The sequence below is a fragment of the Lampris incognitus genome, chromosome 12 (genome assembly GCF_029633865.1).
Source record: "Lampris incognitus isolate fLamInc1 chromosome 12, fLamInc1.hap2, whole genome shotgun sequence".
Classification (NCBI taxonomy): Eukaryota; Metazoa; Chordata; class Actinopteri; order Lampriformes; family Lampridae; genus Lampris; species Lampris incognitus.
Window position 1 is genome coordinate 13,587,033 of NC_079222.1, and position 24,421 is coordinate 13,611,453.

A 24,421-nucleotide genomic window follows, 5' to 3' on the forward strand; every position below is an offset into this window, starting at 1 on the left:
ATTTGATGGAGGAATCACAACTTTGGATGTAGGTCGTGGGAGGAATCTGGAGCCTCTTGAATTAGGATGGAAGACTGCTTTGGAAATAGGGTGGAGGAGTATTTGGATTCCAAATGAGGGGAGAAGGAGGAATACGGCTTCTCTGGAAATTGGGTCGAGGAATATGGAAACTGGATGAGGAGGAGGAATCTGGCTGGATTCATGGAGAAAAGGAGATGAGTGCTGACATCCGGATGGAGAGTGGAGGGAAATGGCGGTGATGATAGTGACAGTGTTGACCATGAGGACCATAATGGCGGTGAAGATGATCACGTTTCTCTGCAAGATTTTGCCGTAGGTTTGAATGGGTGTTGGGAACAATCCAGCTTGTGAAACAGTGTGAGTAGTTTTGGTTTGTTAGCGGCTTAGTCAGGCTGAACATAAACTGTCTCAGGGAATTGCTTTTGTCATTTCAACATAAACATAACCTTCACGTGGAAATCATGGGACTTTATTTTCCATTTGCATGCATTTCCTCTGCAGGACCACATTTCAGTTTTTTGATTTACTCAGACAGGGAATGTCAGCGATTTCCATGGATAAGGTATCTCTTAGGGTGATGCAGGTAACACACCCTTTGCATACAAATAATCAGATACACACTAAGGCACATGCACACAGCTTCATATATGCGCACAAACGTGCACGCACATATATACACACACACAAATATAACACGTATGATTGAAATATTTATTTCATATTTCACATTAAAAAGGTTCCTATGGGGGCGTACGGGTAGCATAGCGGACTATTCCGTTGCCTACCAACACGGGGATCGCCGGTTCGAATCCCCGTGTTACCTCTGGCTTCGTTGGGCGTCCCTACAGACACAATTGGCTGTGTGTGCTGGGGGGAGGAACCGGATGTGGGTATGTGTCAAGGCCGCTGTGCTAGCGCCTCCTCTGGTCAGTCGAGGCACCTGGTCAGGAGCGAGGGGGAGCTGGGGGGAATAGCGTGATCCTCCCCACGTGCTACGTCCCCCTGGTGAAGCGCCACACTGTCAGGTGAAAAGAAGCAGCTGGCGACTCCACATGTATCGGAGGAGGCATGTGGCAGTCTCTAGCCCTCCCCGGATCGACAGAGGGGGCGGAGCAGCGACCGTGACAGCTTGGAAGAGTGGGATAATTTGCTGGATACAATTGGGAGAAAAGGGGGGGGGGTTGCTATAGAAGTCTTTGACACTTTCTCCACACTTCACCTAGCTCGATGGAATTTCATGAATAACCTTAAAGGGAAAAAAAGAGGGATAATGTCATCTATCTAATTTAATATTTGGGGGTATTGTCTTACAAAAGTCCTCTCTTTACTTGGCTTTCCATCAAGTATGCAGATTCCATGGCAATCGTATTCACTCCGTCAAGATTTATTGGATTCCCTTTATTAGTTTCTGACAAATTGTAATTTTAGTGGGCAGATCAGCTGCATCACTCATATGTGAGGGAGTACAGCAGCTATGGGAGGGATCGAACTTCCGTCAGTTCAAGTTTATTACTTACATGCTGTTGCTAGGTCTATCTAGATGAGATGAGCATCCGTCATCGTGCCTTGGCATGACTCCCCACTGAAGTAAATTTGTGATGTTGGGCTTTACAAATAAATTTGACTTGACTTGTCTTGACTCATCAGTGGAGAAGATGGCATCGGTGGCTTTAAAGGTGAACATTGACCTCTGGCCTTACTGTCTTGGCTGTGTAGGTGATCCAGCGCAGGGAGGATGGCTCAGTCAACTTCTTCCGGGGATGGGACTCCTACCGTGAAGGATTTGGCAAGATCACTGGTGAACACTGGCTCGGTAAGTGGATCAGGCTGTATGGTTGCTCTTCGTGTGTGTGTGTGTGTGTGTGTGTGTGTGTGTGTGTGTGTGTGTGTGTGTGTGTGTGTGTGTGTGTGTGCGTGCTTGTTCAGCTATATGTGAGGACCAGTTTTTTTATTTTATTTCATTTTTATTTATTTATTTATTAATTAACCAATCACAAGAACGTGAAGAAGTGAGGACGTTTCGGCCGGAATTTGCTTCTCGAAGGGGCGATTTCAGGGTTAAGATTTGGGTTTAGGATTGAGGTGAAAAGTGGGATTAAAATTAGGATTGGGTTAAAGTTAAGGTAAGGGTTAAGGTTAGGCATGTAGCTCCCCCCCTTTTTTTCTTCCCCCAATTGTACTTGGCCAATTACCCCACCCTTCCGAGCCGTCGCTGCTCCACCCCCTCTGCCGATCCAGGGAGGGCTGCAGACTACCACATGCCTCCTCCCATACATGTGGAGTCACCAGCCGCTTCTTTTCACCTGACAGTGAGGAGTTTCACCAGGAGGACGTAGCACGTGGGAGGATCACGCTATTCCCCCCAGTTCCCCCTCCCCCCTGAACAGGCGCCCAGAACGACCAGAGGAGGCGCTAGTGCAGCGACCACGACACATACCCACCGCAGACACGGCCAATTGTGTCTGTAGGGACACCTCACAAAGCCGGAGGTAACACGGAGATTCGAACCGGCGATTCCTGTGTTGGTAGGCAACAGAATAGACCGCCACACCACGCGGACACCCGAGGTTAGGCATGTAGTCGTAATGGTTTAAGTTATAGGGGCAAGGAAATTAATGTAGTCAGCTAGGTTCCTCACAAGTATAGAAATAAATGAATGTATGTTTGTGTTGAGTGTGTGTGTCTTTGTTAAACGTGTCTCTGTAATGACCTGCTTTAAGAGGCCGAGAACACAGATAGTAAACCAAACTATAGAAAGTAGTTTCACAAACAAAAGTGGGGGGGGGGGGGATATTATATGAGGGTGAAATCAGCGAACGTGGTCGGCCAAACTGGAGATGAGTGCGTCCGGGACGCCGTCCAGCTCATCGTCGCCTTCATGGACGTATTCAACTTTGCTTTGTGGCTCCTCTCTCCATAATGTCTGCTATTATCCCTGCACCCAAAACATCCCCAGTGACACGGCTGAGCAATCCCACTGCTTTATCCTCCATCTAACGGACATTTTACAGGAGGTTCTTTCACAGATGAAATCCAGCATGGCGCTGCTGTTTACTCGTAGTCTCTTTGTTCGGCAAACAAGAATGTGATATCAGCCACGACACGGAGCAAAACACCACCTATAAACATGCAAGAACCATGAATGGGGGGCTTTCCTGTGTAAAAGCTCTACTCTCAGCATGATTGTTCCATAAATGCTGTTGCTGATACCGCTGTATGACTGGGGCTTAGAAAAACCCACTTACAAATGGATGCTGGCCATCGAACCCCCCCAGTCAAGCACCCCTTCTTTTAGTCCTGAGTATAGAAGCTCTGCAGGGCTGCGCTCCATCCTTTTTGTATGTTGCACGCCTAGTCTGCTATTCACCGCTGCATTACAGCTGGAGCAATGTGGTGGTGATAATAATCCCCAGTTTGCAGACATACAAGCCTCAATAGAGCTGACATAAACAAGAACATCCATCGCCCAGTCTGCATTTATTGAATGGTGAGCTGTTGTCAAAGCCCTTTTAAGTGCATATCTAACAATTAAATCTGGTCTGCATGCATGGAAACACATACAAAAAGCAATGTAAACATCTGGTTATCTCGATTTTTTTCTGGGTAAAAGGAATTTGGTTTGAGCAGCTGTCACTCCTGTAGTTATGTGAGTATCATATCATGCCCGCTTATCAAATCATGATTTTCAAACGCCACCTCTGAAGATCACATGTTGTCGGAGCGAGCGGTACTTCGAGAAAGCTGCTGCAACAGAACATGGCTTCCTCGAGTTTACTTATCCATTGTAGGATAACTGAGGAGGAGCTCTGAGCATATATTTTAGACTAACCCTGCAGAAGTAGGGTAAGTTGGGCAGCACGGTGGCCCAGTGGTTAGCGCTGTCGCCTCGCAGCAAGAAAGTCCTGGGGGGTCATCCCAGGTCGTCCTCTGTGTGGAGTTTGCATGTTCTCCCCGTGTCTGCGGTGGGTTTTCTCCGGGTGCTCCGGTTTCCCCCACCATCAAAAAGACATGCATGTTAGGATTAATACTCCTGCCTGTGCCCCTGGCCGAGGCATGGCAAGACGAACTGGAGTCGGTCCCCGGGTGCTGCACGGTGGCTGCCTACTGCTCCTAGCTACACAACTAGGATGGGTTAAATGCAGAGCATACTTTCCCCAAGGGGATTTATATAGCATATCAAAATGAAAAAAAATAATAATAATAAAAAAAAAAATATATATATATATATATATAGGTTTGAGGTTTAGATCTTCTCTTCATATTTCCTTAATCACCCTAGCAAACTAAATCTAAGGCAAAGGTCTGCGTACAAATCTTTGTCATGAATAAATTAAAAATTAAGGAAGCTTAGTGCTTAACTGCATGACTATGAATTTTGCACACAGGAATGTTTGTTTATACTGTGTGCAGTGTTTATGCGCATTATCTGCATCTAGGCCTTTTTGCTTGACCTGAGGACCATTACAGCGTGCAGTGCTTAAGAGAAGACGTGTTTAGAGTGCTGGCCAGATCCCCCAGTGGTGCACTATGGCAACATGGAGAGAATATGGAAAGCTCGGGGTTTAGTAGACTGCATTTGAATGAGCCAACAGGCCACTTTGAACCTCAGTGAGTACCCTTGCTTATTCAGAGGGTGCTGTTGTCTCGTCACCCCCATCATCGATTACCCTCAGGGCAAAAATGAAAAATGGATTCGTGCTTGCCGGCAGCCTAGAAAGAATTTCATTGCAGCTGCCTCCTCCAAACCTATTTCTCTTCCTAACGGCACCCTCCAACGCTCAGAAATAGTATATTTCTATGTATATAAATTCTGATTACATTGCGTCTTTGTTGTTTTCTTATATTGTTTGTTACTGTGTGGTAATAATAATGACAATAACAATAGTAAATGTAATAATAGTAATAGTAAGAATAATAGAAACAATAGTAATAGATATTATAATAATAATTATAGTAATAAGTAAAATTATTGATGATAATAATAATATTGTCATTATTATTATTATTATTAGTTATAAGTAATATAAATAGTAATTGTAATAGAAAGAATTAATATATTTAGGCTACATCTACCAGATTCCTGTGGTGGTGTTTTGCATCAGTTGACCTGTTTCAATAGATTTCTCGGACATCAATTTTAATAATGCTAATAGATCTAATAAATATAGCAGCATCACCGGTCACTTTACTTGAAACACGGGTTTTCACTTACCCTTCTTTTCCCAAAACAGCTAACATTGAAGTTCTGCACCTGAAAGAGGTCAGCCCTGCTCATGGTATCAACATGTGGTTTAAATATAAGGTCCAAAAGTCTATCCAGGTTTGAAACATTGGATTTTATTTGCATAACAGTTGCATTAGCTATTTCATTTAACGGACGACCCTCCTCTGGATCATATCCCTGCCTCATCCTCCTCTCGTTTTGGAGGTTGTTATTAATCCGTTTGTTTATATTAAGGCAGGTAGACTGTATTTAGGTTTACCCTTACTCGGCAGAAAGAAAAAAAAATAAAAATAATCTCACACCAACACATTTCGCTGACACTGATATCTGGAGTAATTTACAATGGCTACGAAATTACAAATGACCAAAAGTAAGGGATTTAACAGTCAGGGCCCCTGTGTCCTCGCCATGTCCCCGTGACCACAGTCTGATCATGTAGTGTGAAATAGGAAAAGAAATAGAAGAACAGCTTAGGGGAGAGATTTAGAGCACTACGTAAGTGTGGCTGTGAAAGGTGACATTATAATGATGAGTCATATATCCCAGCAGAGAATATATCACCGCAGACAAATCTGGGCTTAGATAGCTTCCCTGAGCAAATACGTCGTGTAAATGCTATCAATCTGGTGGGACACATGATCTTCCCAGCTGATTTGAAATGGGTTTAACTGGTCTTGAACCCATTTGACGCTGTCTGAAAGACACCAAACTAGTTTCACCAGAACATTACGGTCGATAAAGCTCAAAGAAGCACTTGTGATCAGCAGGGTTGACACATTAGCATTTCTGCTATTGATTTTAAGGTAATTGAAGGGCATTTAAAGGCCTTGCATTGCAACGCACTTGCCTCAAAGGTGCTTGTGTCACACATAAGTCAGTTGAACAGAGAAATTCACTAAATACTTTACATTGCATAATTTTCCACTAATAGAAGCAGAACTGAACAGATTTTTTTATTTTTTTTATTTTACCCCCCCCCCCCTCCACGTTTATCCCCAATTGTATCCAACCAATTACCCCACTCTTCCGAGCCGTCAGGTCGCTGCTCCATCCCCTCTGCCAATCCGGGGAGGGCTGCAGACTTCCACATGCCTCCTCTGATACATGCGGAGTCACCAGCTGCTTCTTTTCACCTGACAGTGAGGAGTTTCACCAGGGGAATGTAGCGCGTGGAAGGATCACATTGTAGACCATTAGTAAACATAGTGACGTTTTTTGTGGGCGGAGCTTAGCTGGAGGCAAATATCCGTACCTACAACAGACAAAAGTATAGTTTAACGTTACCTTACTTACCTGATATGAAGTGTGTTCTACAAACGCGAGCATTTTTGATGCTCTCCTCAGTCCCATCCTTTCGTCTTATCACATTTAACCACAGTTGTCTCCAATCTTTTTGACTGGGAGTGGCAACTGGTATGCTATAAAACTTCAAGTTTAGTTTATTACTTCTTTGATTCTGGCGCCCAAAAACACAACATGAGGACATGTTCGCTAACGTTAGCTAGATGATGCACGCTTGCCTGAGGACGTCATTCGTATTTAACATTACCTCTTCTGGCTTTGTTTTACCTCCGGCTGACGCCCTGACGTAATCATTACGTAGACTCTAAAAGGGTCTATTCCCCTCCAGTTCCCTCCTCCCCCCCGAACAGTTGCCCCGACCTACCAGAGGAGGCGCTAGTGCAGCGACCAGGACACATACCCACACCCGGCTTCCCACCCGCAGACATGGCCAATTGTGTCTGTAGGGACATTCGACCAAGCCGAAGGTAACACAGGGATTCGTACCGGCGATCCCTGTGTTGGTAGGCAGCGGAATAGAATGCTACGCCACCCGGACACCCGAACAGTGTCCGTCATTGTTCTAAAGAACACTTTAACATCTTAAACTCAAATGTATGGGCTTTGTCTTAAAACCCAACCAGGTTTTTTTTTTTGCAAATAAATAATGTTGCATAATTTAAGTTCATTGTGTACAATATAAACAGTATCATTGACACTTTTAATTTCAATAACAATTTAGAAATGGGTTTACATTTTGGGAATAAGAGGCACTTGGACTCGGGAGGCATGTTTGACATAGTGACAGGGGCGGACTGACAACAAAAAACAGCCCGGGAATTTGCTGTCAAGCGATCTCAATTTGATACACCATATTCATACTGACATTATGTTTCTCGCTCAATGAATAATTAATAAAAAAATAAAAAACAACACTGTTAGTTTGTATTGTTTGTGTTAAGCTAATACAGTGGTGTGAAAAAGTGTTTGCCCCCTTCCTGATTTCTTATTTTTTTGCATGTTTGTCACACTTAAATGTTTCAGATCATCAAACTAATTTAAATATTAGACAAAGATAACACAAGTAAACACAAAATGCAGTTTTTTTAATGAAGGTTTTTATTATTAAGAGAAAAGAAAAATTCAAACCTACATGGCCCTGTGTGAAAAAGTGATTGCCCCCCCCCCCGTTAAAACATAAATTAAGTGTGGTTTATCACATCTTTGGAAAGCTGAGTTCAATTTCTCTAGCCATACCCAGGCCTGATTACTGCCACACCTCTTCTCAATCAAGAAATCACTTATATAGGACCTGCCTGACAAAGTGAAGTAGACCAAAAGATCCTCAAAAGCAAGACATCATGCTGCGATCCAAAGAAATTCAGGAACAAATGAGAAACAAAGTAATTGAAATCTATCAGTCTGGAAAAGGTTATAAAGCCATTTCTATAGCTTTGGGACTCCAGCGAACCACAGTGAGAGCCATTATCCACAATTGGCGAAAACATGGAACAGTGGTGAACCTTCCCGGGAGTGGCCGGCCGACCAATTTACCCCAAGAGCGCAGCGACGACTCATCCAAGAGGCCACAAAAGACCCCACAACAACATCCAAAGAACTGCAGGCCTCACTTGCCTTAGTTAAGGTCAGTGTTCATAAGTCCACCATAAGAAAGAGACTGGGCAAAAATGGCCTGCATGGCAGAGTTCCAAGACGAAAACCACTGCTGTGCAAAAAGAACATAAAGGCTCATCTCAGTTTTGCCAGAAGACATCTTGATGATCCCCAAGACTTTTGGGAAAATACTCTGTGGACTGACGAGACAAAAGTTGAACTTTTTGGAAGGTGTGTGTCCCATTACATCTGGCGTAAAAATAACACAACATTTCAGAAAAGGAACATCATACCAACAGTAAAATATGGTGGTGGTAGTGTGATGGTCTGGGGCTGTTTTGCTGCTTCAGGACCTGGAAGACTTGCTGTGGTAAATGGAACCATGAATTCTGCTGTCTACCAAAAAATCCTGAAGGAGAATGTCCGGCCATCTGTTCGTGACCTCAAGCTGAAGCGCACTTGGGTTCTGCAGCAGGACAATGATCCAAAACACACCAGCAAGTCCACCTCTGAATGGCTTAAGAAAAACAAAATGAAGACTTTGGAGTAGCCTAGTCAAAGTCCTCACCTGAATCCGATTGAGATGCTGTGGCATGACCTTAAAAAGGCGGTTCATGCTCGAAAACCCTCCAATGTGGCTGAATTACAACAATTCTGCAAAGATGAGTGGGCCAAAATTCCTCCACAGCGCTGTAAAAGACTCATTGCCAGTTATCGCAAACGCTTGATTGCAGTTGTTGCTGCTAAGGGTGGCCCAACCAGTTATTAGGTTTAGGGGGCAATCACTTTGTCACACAGGGCCATGTAGCTTTGGATCTTTTTTCCCCTTAATAATAAAAACCTTCATTTAAAAACTGCATTTTGTGTTTACTTGTGTTATCTTTGTCTAATATTTAGATTTGTTTGATGATCTGAAACGCTTAAGTGTGACAAACATGCAAAAAAATAAGAAATCAGGAAGGGGGCAAACTCTTTTTCACACCACTGTATGTAAAACAATGAAGCCAATTTTCCAAGGTTTCCTCCCAATGTTTGTGTGTACAGAAAGCAAAAAATGTAAAAGTGATTTATTAAAATTAATTTAATTAAAAATTAGAATTAATTTAATTTAATTCAGTGGCACTGACTTCCTCAAAACTTTCCCTGTCTGACTCAGGTTCATGTGTTTGTTAGAAATGCATAGAACAGACATCATTTGAAATGTCTGACATAAGCATCAAACATTGTTGTATTCATTAAATTCATGATGAAGACTCCAAACTTGGCATAGGCAAATACATATGCGGTGTATTATGCAACATACTTGCCATTCATTCTATTTCTTTTAATGCAACAATAAATAATTCAAATGAAGTATTCCAACCTGAACATATGAATCATGTATTGTGCTCTAATTTACTTCACAGTCACACAATAACGTTCAATAGTGCACCTCTAATTGGATCTGTGCTGGTTCCTGAGCCCTCCTCCTCCATCCTTTCCCTTTCTTGTTCAGAGCCATGTTCAGCTGTTTGTTTAGATTGCGGAGTATGTTTTTAATAGATCGTTGCTGGGCTGGCTATTTAAGCAATCTCACACTTGAGGTCGTGCTGTTATACGGAATATCAGCACCGCTCTGTTTCGGTCGTAGGTATGAGACCGCAGGCCGAGTACCGAAGATAATCATAGCCGTGCTAATATTCAGTATAACAGCGCGACCTCGAGTTTGATATTGCTGTTATACAACAGTTCTACAGTAGCCATTTATTAGCTAACAGTAATAAGCGACAACAGATTATAATTTGTTTTTATTTAATAATTGATTTTGCTCCGCCAACAAATAGTTCCACAACTGCACTCTTGAACTTGGACCGTTGCCAGGCAACCAGAACACAAAATTTCCCTGCACAGCTTGCTACTTTGTATAGGTCTACACACGTTACCACTGGCTAGCCTAATTAACGGTTATTAATAGAACACCTGTGTGGCGGAGTGATACATACGTATAGTTACAAGTCTCAGTGCTGTTATACTGAATATCAGCGCTCATGGAATGCCTCTTGTCCAATCAGATGACTTGGTTGGAACGAACTGTTGTATAACAAATATTATATGCTTTCTAGGCTATAATGAAGAAAAGAATTGATGTGTAGTCTAGAAGAAAATCCTCAAATGTCCGTGTTTATTTTACCCATTTACACTCGGAAGTTGATGACCACTTCTTTAAACACTTTAGAGAAACAGCGTTAAGCTTCTTTAAACGCTTGTGCATTCAGTCTGACTAGATAAACCTTGGAAGAGGTCAAACCTGCAGCGGGACTCTAGCATTGAAACCCCAAGGTTAATTAACATAAACATGTTGTCCTTTAACTCGCTCTTTTAGTTAGTTCACAGCACGTGCTCCCTGCTCACTCCTCTGCGATGGTTCTGTCTCATCATCACTTGCAGACTGCTTAAATTCATTATTTAGCACACTTTGCGGCGTAAACCCGACCGACCAGAGGAGGCGCTAGTGCAGCTACCAGGACACATACCCATATCCGGCTTCCCACCCGCAGACACGGTCAATTGTGTGTCGGGACGCCCGACCAAGCCGGAGGTAACACGGGGATTCGAACTGGCAATCCCCATGTTGGTAGGCAACGGAGTAGACCGCCGCGCCACCCAGACGCCCCTCTATAACTCAGTTTTGACAAATGGGATGTATACAAGTTCTCTAATTGAGCTGTTTTTTCTCCCTCGATTGGTTGTAAGCACAAGTGATTATATACAAATGGCACAAAGAATAGGACTTTTTTGCGTAAGTGTGTTTGTGTGTGTGTGTGTGTGTGTGTGTGTGTAAATATGAAAGTGAGGACGTGGGATGACTATAATTTGGAGATGTGCGTTTGGTGATTACAGTGATTACAGGCCTGTCTGACTCTGTCAGCACTAAGCAACTGAGGGGCTCTTCATATTAAGAGGGCTGACTGAAAAGAGCAGGGAATGACAGGATGGATGGATTGAGAGAAAAGATACCAGCTTAAAAGTTGCATCGGAGAAACAGCACGTAGCGGTACATGAAAATGCTGCCCATATCTCACTTAACGGGGTTTTTTTTCCTGATAGATGCAAATCAACAGCGAAGCCAGAAAACCATGCACAACCACATGCACAACTACATGCACAAGTACATGCACAACCACGTGCACAACTACATGCACAACTACATGCACAACTACATGCACAACCACATGCACAACCACGTGCACAACCATGTTCACAACTACATGAACGTACATTTGCCCTCACACATGCACAGACAAAAGCTCACACAAACTCAAACACAAATGTGCAATAATCGTGCAAAAGAGGACTTGCATTAAACAAGTAATTAACTTTCCTACCTTCTTTCTCGGTGTCTATTTCTTATAACAGGAGGACATATTACAGGAAAACATAAAATGTCTTAGAGTCCATGGCAATTAGCTCTCCAGTTTATGTTGTTTTGTTTTTTTGTTGGTGACACATCGCTTATGTATCTTCTGTACCTTCTGTACCATCTCTCTTTCTTATTTTTTTACTCCTTCTCAAACACACACACACACAGAGCAAGCGAGAGAGACAGAGCGAGAGAGGGAGAGAGAAAGCCAGAGAGAGTGAGAGCGAGAGAGATAAAGCGAGAAAGAGAGAGAAAGAGAGGGGGGCAGAGAGAAAGCGAGAGAGTGAGAGAGTCTGTGGTCTTGTCAGTGTTTAAATCTAGAGGAGTTTATTTCCAAAGGATAGCAAAAGACAGAGAGAGAGAGAGAGAGAGAGAGAGAGAGAGAGAGAGAGAGAGTATATGTTCTTGTATATGTAGGAGAGAAAAAAATCAAAGACTCTCCAGATTCCTGTGGGAATGAGGACACATTTTTACATTTTTGTCTCTGTGGCTCTTAAACAAGCGCGCGGCAGTGAGGCCAGGGCTTGCCAATATCTCGCCATTATTTATAGGATTATTCAAAGGCCTCCCTTCCGCCACCCCCTCTCCCCTTAATTCGAGAAAATTGGAAAATTTACCACCTTGGCCAGCCACCAGATCCACCCGCCTCCTTCCATATCATTTGAGCTTCCTGCTGATATGATGACCCTGCTGCAGGAGGGGGAGAAAAAAAAATAAAAATCCTACCTTTCGTCTCATCCGGCCACATCTGCCGCTCAGTTGCTAGCGTCTTCTGACAGCGGGGAGGTCGGGGGGTCGGTGCCATGCGCCAATTACAGTGAGAGGGGAACGCGAAGAAGGATTTGAGCGGGTGATCGATCACACGCTGGGAGTGTAATTTCACCAGCCACCAATAGACGGGTGATACCTCTGCCTCATTAAAAGGCAGGGCCCCTAGAACCCATGTCAGTGTCAGGTTCCGCACGGACACACAAATACACATGAGGGGATGGGAATGGCATAGCCACATGCGGGAACATGTGAAAGAGCTCACGTTGCAAAAGAAATTGGAGAGATAAGTACAACGCAATGAGGCAGTTGAGTAGCGCGAGAGATGGGGGGTCATTAGGGTGGTACTTGGGGTGATTAAGGGATGAGAGATAGTACACAGTGCTGGGAGAGAATATGGCAGAGCAGCGGTTGGGGAGGAAGGAAATCCGTCTGAATGTTACCGAGAAGGACATGCACTGACGAAAGCGGTGAGATAGTAGGTGGAAGAAGGGGGGGGGGGAGATAAAGGGGAAGAAAGGAGACAGCACAATGATGTGCATTGTCAGTGTGGAAAGACTGGGAGGCATATAAACCATTATTTGTCAAGGTCTGTAGATATAGTGCCTTTACAATTTAACTACCTAGCTACCTAGTGTGAGAAGTGCAATGTCTATTGTAACCACATGTACGCATATCATCAAATGGAACAAAAAAAAAAAAAAAAAAAATATATATATATATATATATATATATATATATATATATATATATATATATATATATATATATATATTAACACAGATACAGGAAAACAAGTTTTAATGCATTACAGTATCAGTGTTTTTCCTGCATCTGTGTTGATATTCTGCTCCTCATTGGTTGAGCACTTATAGCACCATTGACGGTTTTGGGAAAAAAATGCTATATATATGGAGATGGCTGGAATAGAATACCCCGTCGCTCAGAGGCCCCTGCTGCCGATCGACCCGGTCACGGCTCTTTCCTGTCCTGGCCCCCCAGTGGTGGAATGAACCTCCACTGAGGTCAGGACAGCGGAGTCGCTGCCCATCTTTCGGCGCAGGTTGAAAACTCACCTCTTCAAGAACTACTACCCTGTTACTTGCTCTTAGCACTTATTGTATTCACTCATTTAAAAAAAAATCTCTTTCTTGCGCTTTACTTTAGCACTGGTTTTGCTCTTAGATGCTTGTTTAGATGCACTTATGATCTCTGATGACTAGTAGTTCTCCTGATTTCCTACGTTAAATGCACTTATTGTAGGTCGCTTTGGATAGAAGCATCGGCTAAATGACTGTAATGTAATGTAATACATATTGGAAGTCCCTAAGTCCAAATGGGGGACACCTCCAAAGGTGGTTGAGAATGGCAGAGCTAAGATCCTGTGGGACTTCATGTTCCAGACTGACAAGCAGGTGCTGGCTAACCAAGCAGACATTGTGGTGGTCGACAAGGACCAGAAGACAGCAGTAGAGATCGATGTAGTAATCCCGAGCGACGGCAACATCAGCAAGAAAGAGAAGCTGGAGTAATACCCAGAGCTGAGGGAAGACCTAGATCGGATGTTGAAGGTGAAATCCACAGCAGTCCCAGTGGTAATATAGGAGCACTAGGGGCTGTGACCCCCAAACTGGGAGAGTGGCTCCAGCAGATTCCAGGAACAAAATCTGAGTGCAGTCCTAGGAACAGCTAAGATACTGTGCGGAACCTTCCAATATATATATATATATATATACACTCACTGGCCACTTTATTAGGTACACCTTGCTAGTACCGGGTTGGACCCACTTTTGCCTTCAGAACTGCCTTAATCCTTCGTGGCATAGATTCAACAAGGTACTGGAAACATTCCTCAGAGAGTTTGGTTCATATTGACATGACAGCATCACGCAGTTGCTGCAGATTTGTCGGCTGCACATCCATGATGCGAATCTCCCGGTCCACCACATCCCAAAGGTGCTCTATTGGATTGAGATCTGGTGACTGTGGAGGCCATTTGAGTACAGTGAACTCATTGTCATGTTCAAGAAACCAGTCTGAGATGATTCGAGCTTTATGACATGGTGCGTTATCCTGCTGGAAGTAGCCATCAGAAGATGGGAACACTGTGGTCATAAAGGGATCGACATGGTCAGCAACAATACTCAGGTAGGCTGTGGCGTTGACACGATGCTCAATTGGTACTAAGGGGCCCAAAGTGTACCAAGAAAATATCCCCCACACCATTACACCACCACCACCAGCCTGAACCGTTGATACAAGGCAGGATGGATCCATGCTTTCATGTTGTTGATGCCAAATTCTGACCCTACCATCCGAATGTCGCAGCAGAAATCGAGACTCATCAGACCAGGCAACGTTTTTCCAATCTTCTATTGTCCAATTTTGGTGAGCCTGTGCGAATTGTAGCCTCAGTTTCCTGTTCTTAGCTGACAGGAGTGGCACCCGGTGTGGTCTTCTGCTGCTGTAGCCCATCTGCCTCAAGGTTCGACGTGTTGTGCGTTCAGAGATGCTCTTCTGCATACCTCGGTTGTTATGAGTGGTTATTTGAGTTACTGTTGCCTTTCTGTCAGCTCGAACCAGTCTGGCCATTCTCGTCTGACCTCTGGCGTCAACAAGGCATTTTCGCCCACAGAACTGCCGCTCACTGGATATTTTCTCTTTTTCGGACCATTCTCTGTAAACCCTAGAGATGGTTGTGCGTGAAAATCCCAGTACATCAGCAGTTTCTGAAATACTCAGACCAGCCCGTCTGGCACCAACAACCATGCCATGTTCAAAGTCACTTAAATCACCTTTCTTCCCCATTCTGATGCTTGGTTTGAACTGCAGCAGATCGTCTTGACCATGTCTACATGCCTAAATGCATTGAGTTGCTGCCATGTGATTGGCTGATTAGAAATTTGCGTTAACGAGCAGTTGGACAGGTGTGCCTAATAAAGTGGCCGGTGAGTGTATATATATACACATATATACCAGAGTGGAGTTGACACCATTAGTTCTTTCATACATGGGAAATTTGTGTATATTTATTTTTTTAACAAAAAAAAAATGGAAATAAAAATTACCCATGTATGAAAGACCCAACGAATCACATTAAGTGGGCAGTTTGATCATAATATCCATATTATTTTAAAGTGATCTTGAAGTTTGGTAAAACTTAAGGTTGTGTAGTTATCTGGTCGTGATACAAGTCCAGATAATCACAAAATATATTCAACAGTTGTTCCATGCAGCCCAGGTGGACAGTCCAGGATATTGGATGTTTTTCTCTCTCCATTCACGTCCATTACGCACGTTAACGGGAACAAAGTGGGTTGTGCCAATGCATTAAATATAACGAGCCATTTCACTCATGTTTTGGCATCTGTTCACAACTATTGGCAAATGTACTATTTTCTCCGTACCCGCTGCGTAGCTTCACTGAATATGTAAAACGTCTCATAGCAAGTTAAATTCTGCTCACTTTGTTTACTGTCACACTTAAGAATCAGCAAGGCAGTTAGTCACATAAGCTACCTACCAGATCAGTTTGTAGTGTGGTAAAATAATGTGGGGAGACCTTTAATTTCCCCAAAACATGACTGATAGGCCTTGTTATTTAATATATAGGCAGACTCGCCCCCCCCCCTTAGATCCTCCCCCGTCTTTCTACCCAATTGTATCGGGCTGTTCCACCCCTCTGCCGATCCGGGGAGGGCTGCAGTCTTCCATGTGCCTCCTCCGATACATGTGGAGTCGCCAGCTGTTTCTTTTCACCTGACAGTGAGAAGTTTCGCCAGGGGGACGTAGTGCGTGGGAGGATCACGCCATTCCCCCCCAGTTCCCCCTCCCCAATGAACAGGCGCCCCGACCAACCAGAGGAGGCGCTAGTGCAGCGACCGGGACACATACCTACATCCGGTGTGGGTTCCATTTCTGCTCGGGTACAATATCGACTAGGGGTCCTTCGACTACATATGACGTCAGGGATTATGTTGCTAGCTGGCGTTGTTTAACGCTAGCTTTATAGTTATTTAGCTGTGTGTTTTTTACAATCCACGCTGACATGGAGTTGGTCATTAAAGGTGCGAGGGCCGAAGGCCCGAACTGCCTCTAAGGAGCGAGGCCACAGGCTCAGGGTGAGCGAACGCATGCGAGGGCCGAAGGCCCAAGCCACATCTAACGTCAATCTACCGTTTCCTACTGTTCCTAAACTGAACTAGCCCCTACCCAATCATAATTAGTGAAGTAGTGATGTCATCTGTAGTCGCAGGACCCCGAGCACATCCGGTAGGGCGAGTAGATCAAGTACTGACACCGGTTTCCACCCGCAGACACAGCCAATGTGTCTGTTGGGGCGCCCGACCAAGCCGGGGGTAACACGGGGATTCAAACTGGTGATCCCCGTGTTGGTATGCAATAGAATGGACCACTACGCTACCCGGACGCCAGAATTGGCTTTGCTTGGGTTCATGTATGTGCTAAAAGTATGACTTTGACGACCGTTTTGCTTCACAATGGAAGTGACAGGATAGAGAGTAATAAATACATATTGTAGCGAATTCGGGGGGCAGCCCGGGAACCGACGCAGCCAGGACATGAACCCGGATCTCCCGCACCACGAGCGACAACGTTAACCAGTCTACTAAAGGGTCCGACCCAAGGTTCCGACCCGTTAGCCAAGGGATAGCAAGTCTATTCTGCCGTGATGGTTACAATATTCTGGATTATCCATTTGGGCGGCACGGAACAAGTATTAAAGCTATGTTGAGATTATTTGCACTTGTATCATGACCAGGTAACTACACAATTCAGGATTTGATCAAACATCACTTCAAGCAGTGTTTGTATCGGAATGATTCCCTCTGACAACGTCCGATCACCGTAAATGGTGTGGACTGTATAACATATGTTACACACATGAAGGTTTGTCTAAGTAAGAAAATGGCCAATTCAAAATCATAGTCGCCTGTCTTAAGTTTAAACTTTTTGTTCGCTCTTTGAAATTAACTCAAACGTCTCCGGATGATTTCAACTCTGAAACATGTTCTCTCTTCTGTGTAAAATAAAGCAGGATAGAATTTAAACAGAACTTAACATCTTCAACATCTGGATTTGTTATCATTCATCGGGGTTAATGGCCATCTTTTTTTTTTTTAGAATGAATTTGTGCACTTTTCTAAATGAAGCACTGAACCATTTCAAGTGTTTTATGATCTACTATTTGTTTTAATGTTGCAATATAACAGATATTCTGTGAAATCATTGATCGTTCTCACAGTGTTTTAACTATTGATGCATGATTAATCCAATCACAGTCGCAGTCATTACGTCAGCATGCAATTATATCAACCCAGTCGCACGGACTTTTGTGATGGCATCACGTTAATTAATCTATCGTGATACCATCACGATTATGACCTGATTTACGTGATGTGGTCACGATCTGATAGAATCCTAACCCTAACCCTAACCCTAACCTTCGTGACCACATCACGTAAATCAGGTCATAATCGTGATGGTATCACGATCGAAAGTCCGTGCGACTGGGTAGATTATATCATCGCAGAAGGCTGCACTTTAATTAAATAATAAAATGTGCACGTGGGAGCGTCTGTTTGTGTGCAGTCTGCATATCTACGCCCATAATGAAGAGATGACCAGTCAGTCTGTTTAGACAGCGTGCAGTCTACGGTCACATGACTGTCCGGTGTGCCGTGTGCAGACCAGAAAGAAGGAAAACATTGATACCGATGAGAAAGAGCAGGTTAATGCTGATGAACTGTTGGCAAAAAAAGAAAAACGTGTCCTCTTGTTATATGGCGATATGTTAGAGTCAACTCAGTGACATTGAGCAGAAAGAGGCACTGTGTAAAACATGCAAAATTAAAGGCGCTGTCGCGGCAACACGGCAAATTTGTATTATTTGTATATGTATGAATGTGTTTATTATATCACAATCGCAAATCACTCTGTTGTCCACAATAATCGCAATATGACTTTTTCAACAAATCGGGCAGCACTAGTTTTAACCTCACATAGTCAGACAGATGAGCATGCACATGCATATACATGCGAGTATGGACACTTGTCATGCATATACACACACACACACACACACACACACACACACACACACACACACACACACACTTTGTGTACTGCTGGTGTACAGACAATAAAAGCCACTACCTTGCAGGAAGGTCACATCTTAGAGCAACTCTCAGGAATGCTCTACACAGCCTGCCTTGAACTCTCTCCGTTCCTGTTAGGGGGAATAAATAGCCCCATTTTTCCTACAGCCCCTCACCATCCATCCTCCGTTTGTCTCCTCCATTGCTTCTGGAGAACTCTTCTATCATTTTGCTGTAGGAATGCTTCATCCTGACTGCTTCCCCCAAGCAGTCATGCTCCGTGTCCCTCTAGCTGTGCAAGTGCTGTGGAAAATGGCTCTATATAATGAATTGTGTATTCAGGAATATAGTTGTCCCTGTATAATTTATTTTGTGGAAGTGGGCCTTAGGATGCTTTGTTCTGGAGAAGGACGCAGAAAGTAAAAAGTGGAACTCTCCGAGCTGTTGGTGACAGGTGCCAGCAGCCTCCATAAGAGACAGACGTTGTCAGTTTAGATATTCCAGAACATGTCAGTGTGTTCCTCAAGAACAACTGTCTGGCAGCTAGCTAGTACCCGTTTTGTGATCCATTCAACACTTGCGTGTCTTCTTGTCACTGGTGCACTGGAGGCCTTGAAAAGCATCGATGGAATATCTCTTGATGCAACATGCAAGTTGTTCACAACCTTCTTTTTTTTGGGGGGGGGGGGGCAAAAACAATATAATTTATTTTCTGTCACTTTATCTCCTACAATATCTGATGTCCAAGAAGAATATCGAAGTACTGCGTTGCAGCCAGTTTACTTCATGCTAAAAGCTGAACTGTTCAATGTCCCTAATGTACAGCTGGCATTTTGTAGTAGACGTATAAAGTACTAATACTCACAACCACTAATATTCAAATATAGACTCACTACTACAGAACCGGCTGAACAATAATGCTTTCCATGATAATCAAAGATTAAGCCATGAAATAATAACTAACACACGCGGCACGGTGGCACCGTGGTTAGCACGGTCGCCTCATAGGAAGAAGGTCCTGGGTTCGAACCCCGGGGTAGTCCAACCTTGGGAGTCGTCCCGGGTCGTCCTCTGTGTGGAGTTTGCATGCTCTGTGTGGAGTTTGCATGTTTGCATGTGCCTCATAGCAAGACGGTCCTGGGTTCGAGCCCCGGGGTTGTCCAGCCTTGGGAGTCGTCCCGGGTCATCCTCTGTGTGGAGTTTGCATGTTTGCATGTGCCTCATAGCAAGACGGTCCTGGGTTCGAGCCCCGGGGTTGTCCAACCTTGGGGGTCGTCCCGGGTCGTCCTCTGTGTGGAGTTTGCATGTTCTCCCCATGTCTGCGTGGGTTTCCTCCGGGTGCTCCGGTTTCCTCCCACAGTCCAAAGACATGTAGGTCAGGTGAATGTGTGTGTGTGTGTGTGTGTAAGCCCTGTGTGATGGCCTGGCAGCCTGTCCAGGGTGTCTCCCCGCCTGCCGCCCAGGGACCACTGGGATAGGCTCCAGCATCCCGAGACCCTGAGTAGGATAAGCGGCTTGGGTAATGGATGGATGGATAACAACTAACACATTATTTGACACACACGTATCTCACGCTAAAACGAAGTGAATCAAATCGTAGAATCGTACTTTCTAGTTCAGCCGGCTGTCATGGAGGCCAATCTATGATGTGCAAAACTGATAGGATTTGTTTTTCTTTTTTTTGGTTTAGACATTTTTATTGTTAACACTCCCCACAGTTTCTCATGTGGCCCATGTTGCACATGGGCCTGTCCCCTACGTGTTGCTTCCCTCCAGCCTGAAGACAATTACAAGCCGGCCCAGAAACCATTTCACAGGATTTTATGCCCCCAGCAGCCTGCCAGCCCCATGACTAATCCCCCACTACTACACGGTGCAACCAGCGTTCCTTTTAAAAGTGTTTAAGCAAAACAAACAACATGTTCCATGTAACAGCTATGAGGTTTTATACTTGTTTCTGCTATAATAACCTGCCCTTGGTAGTCCTTAAAGTTAATTGAGCAATGTGTTAGTCCTCAGTCATTTACTTATTATGTTGAAAGAAACTGATTACTGGCAGAAGAAAAAAAATTCACATTATGTAAATGCACAGTACCGTATAAATTATTAGTTTAGTTTTAGTCCATATATTATTTATAATGGGCGGCACAGTGGCCCAGTGGTTAGCGCTGCCGCCTCACAGCAAGAAGGTCCTGGGTTCGAACCCCGGAGTTGCCCAACCTCGGGGGTCATCCCAGGTCGTCCTCTGTGGGGAGTTTGCATGTTCTCCCCGTGTCTGCGGTGGGGTTTCTCCGGGTGCTCCGGTTTCCCCCACCATCAAAAGGCCATGCATGTTAGGGTTAGTACTCCTGTCTGTGCCCCTGACCGAGGCACGGCAAGACCAACTGGAGTTGGTCCCCGGGTGCTAGCTACACAGCTAGGATGGGTTAAATACAGAGCAGAATTTCCCTGACTAGATCAATAAAGTATCTCAAAATCAAATCCTGGGGCGTCCCGGTAGAATAGCGGTCTAATCTGTTGCCTACCAACACGGGTATCGCCGGTTTGAATCCCCGTGCTACCTCCGGCTCGGTCAGGTGTCCCTACAGACAAAATTGGCCGTGTCTACGGGTGGGAAGCCGGATGTGGGTATGTGTCCTGGTCGCTGCACTAGCGCCTCCTCTGGTCGGTCGGGGCGCCTGTTCAGGGAGGGAGGGGGAACTGGGGGAACAGCGTGATCCTCCCACATGCTACGTCCCCCTGGCGAAACTCCTCACCGTCAGGTGAAAAGAAGCGGCTGGCGACTCCACATGTATCGGAGGAGAGGCATGTCTGCAGCCCTCCCCGGATCGGCAGAGGGGGTGGAGCAGCGACCACCCCCTCTGTAACGTGTAATATATATATATGAAAGCAAGATGTTGCTCTTCACAGTGTGCACATCTTTCTCCACATCTCAAGCCCTGTTCTCACGGGACTCGTATCACCTCATGTGATGTAGAAATCACTCCCCCAGCTCCTGGGATTCGTGCGGCGCATTCACACAGGGTAAGTGAAGTCTGTATTTTACTCGAATTTACTGAAGTTACCCCCCCCCGCCGGAAATGATCGAAAATGTCAAGGCGCCGCGTGACATCCACTTCCTGTACACTGTTTCCCACCGCAACCCAGTGTTATGTAGTTCTGTCCCTTGCCGTGTGCTGCCATGCAAGTCATCCATCTCATCATCCGTGGAGATTTTGCTCCTCTGATGGACCTGAGCTCGTTCTGCGAACGGGTCTCCATGCTGTGTAGTGACTCCAGCCTCCTGAAAATGTGCCCAAAATGATGTCAAACCCTTTCATTTATATAATTTCCACCGCAGCCTCCGTAAATCTCGACCGGGAAAGAGGCAGAAAGAAAAAAAAGGTGCGGAGAAAACTAAAAACCCATCCATCCATCCATCCATTATCCAATCCGCTTATCCTGCTCTCGGGGTCGCGGGGATGCTGGAGCCTATCCCAGCAGCCATTGGGCGGCAGGTGGGGAGACACCCTGGACAGGCCGCCAGGCCATCACACACACACATTCACACCTAGGGACAATTTAGTACAGCCGAGTCATCTGGCCTACATGTCTCTGGACTGTGGGAGGAAACCAGAGCACCCGGAGGAAACCCACGCAGACACGGGCAGAACATGCAAACTCCACACAAGAGGACGACCCGGACGACCCTCAAGGGTGGACTACCTCAGGGCTCGAACCCAGGACCTTCTCGCTGTGAGGCCGCAAATAAACTAAAAGCCTTGCTATAAAAGACAAAATACCACCCCAAATTACTGAGATGCCGATTTGCATGGGACTAAGGCCGCATGTCCTCTGCGTTATCCGAACTATCGTAGGCAATTTGCACTGGAATATATATATTTTTCACTTTACATGGCCGAGCTGTACGGCATTAAGATCACAGATGACCTCCGCAATTATTACAAATGAATAGGGGTCCCCAGGTAGTACTAGTCCCATGTGAATACAGCTTTGGTGTTACATCAAAACATGTCCTGCCTTTCTGCTCTCACCCACTGCAGTAGTTTACTGTGTAGGTACATGAACATTTTGTGTGTGTGTGTGTGTGTGTGTGTGTGTGTGTGTGTGTGTGTGTGTGTGTGTGTGTGTGTGTGTGTGTGTGTGTGTGTGTGTGTGTGTGTGTGTGTGATCAAGCTTATGATGCCTGCTGCCACAAAAGGGGGAAGCATCTACAGAGGCAGGAATATGAATTCTAGCTTTTCAACTGAAAAACCCACTTGAGTAAAATTCAAAGGTGCTCCGACTCTCAAATTTCATGTGTGGGTGCGTACACGGCGGTATGAAGACACATTTAATGTGTTTATATAAATGTCAACACTAGACAATTTCCAGAAATTCAAAGAATGCCAGGAAATTTATTGAGATTGAGAATGAAACCCAGCTGCCGGGAACTGATATGATATGATATGATATGATATGATATGTTATGATATGATATGATATGTTATGATATGATATGTTATGATATGGTATGATATGGTATGATATGATATATGATATATGATGTGATATATATGATATGATCTTATGATATGATATGATATGATATGATATGGCGTGATATGATATGATATATGATCATATCATATCATATCATACACGCCATATCACATCATATCATATCCCGTATGACAAAGAGAAATATAAACTACAATCTCCAGCAATCTATTATTTAGAAGACACTTAAGTGTTTTCAGTTAAAGGTCCCCCAATACTGCGCTCATATCCAATCAATTATTCAGCAGTGTGAGTCCAACAGTGAGTCCAGCACATTCGTGTTGGCTGGCCAGGGAGCCAGTCCAGCAGCCAGCTGAGGCCTTGCCAATCAGCCTTGATGTTTGTTTTTTTTTTTTTTTTTTACACAGTGCAGCCTCAGCCTCCACCCCTGCCTCCACTCTCTGATCGGTGCTGCTCTGCCCTGGCAGACGGTCCATCTCTGTGAGATTGGAGCCGCTGCGCACCGCTGGAGTGGATGTAGCTGCAATTTGCAGCAATTTGCCTGTAATTCTGATATGTATGAGGACCGGGGCAATTCTCCGCCCGCTCTATGTGCCCCAGGCACTTCATTTGATGACTTTCATCCACAGGTTTACAAGTGTTTTCCAATTTCCTTGTTCTGCTACCAAAGCTTGGCTTGGCTGGGGAAAGGCCCTTTAAGAAGGAGGAAGTTTTGGCATCCGGGGAAGCGTTAGCGGTCTATTCCGTTGCCTACCGACACGGGGATCGCCGGTTCGAATCCCCGTGTTACCTCCGGCTTGGTTGGGCGTCCCTACAGACACAACTGCCCGGTGGGAAGCCGGATGTGGGTATGTGTCCTGGTCGTTGCATTAGCGCCTCCTCCGGTCGGTCGGGGCGCCTGTTCGGGGAGGGGGGGATTAGCGTGGTACTCCCACGCGCTACGTCCCCCTGGCGAAACTCCTCCCTGTCAGGAGAAAAGAAAGGGCATGTATCGGAGGAAGCATGTGGTAGTCTGCAGCCCTCCCCAGATCAGCAGAGGGGGTGGAGCAATGAGCGGCATAGCTTGCAAGAGTGGGGTAATTGGGGAAAAAAGGCGGGAAAAATAAAAAAAAGAAGGAGGGAGTTTTACTTTCCAGAGGATCTTGACACTTACAGTCGGTACATAAAGAAATGCTGAGTGAGCACCGATGGAGAGGCGGCAATTTCATGGAGGCATGGTTAAATAGATGTGCTTATGGAAGAGAGGGAAGTCCTTAATTCCATGCTTTTGACCCTGCCTGTACCCTTGTGTTCATTTTCTTTCCTTTTAGTTTTGTTTTAAATCACTTTGCTCACATAGTGTTAACTACAAAACGGTACCCCAGCACATAATAGCGCCACATGGTGCACGTGTGATCAAAAGTTATACAGCAACACAGCGTGGTGGTTAACAATTCATGACATCCAGCCCATCGTCCTCATCTCTGGCACATAGTGGAGACAAGTGCAAGGACCCCT

General features: G+C 44.9%; 1 protein-coding gene across 3 annotated transcripts in view; it reads left to right on the top strand.

Moving 5' to 3' along the window:
• fibcd1b (fibrinogen C domain containing 1b) overlaps positions 1–24,421 on the top strand; it is a 202,346-nt gene that overhangs the window by 132,750 nt on the left and 45,175 nt on the right. For all 3 annotated transcript variants that reach the window (XM_056290759.1, XM_056290760.1, XM_056290761.1), the window contains one exon: positions 1,738–1,834. In XM_056290759.1, coding sequence (XP_056146734.1) covers positions 1,738–1,834 — 97 coding nt within the window. The remainder of the gene's footprint in view (positions 1–1,737; positions 1,835–24,421) is intronic.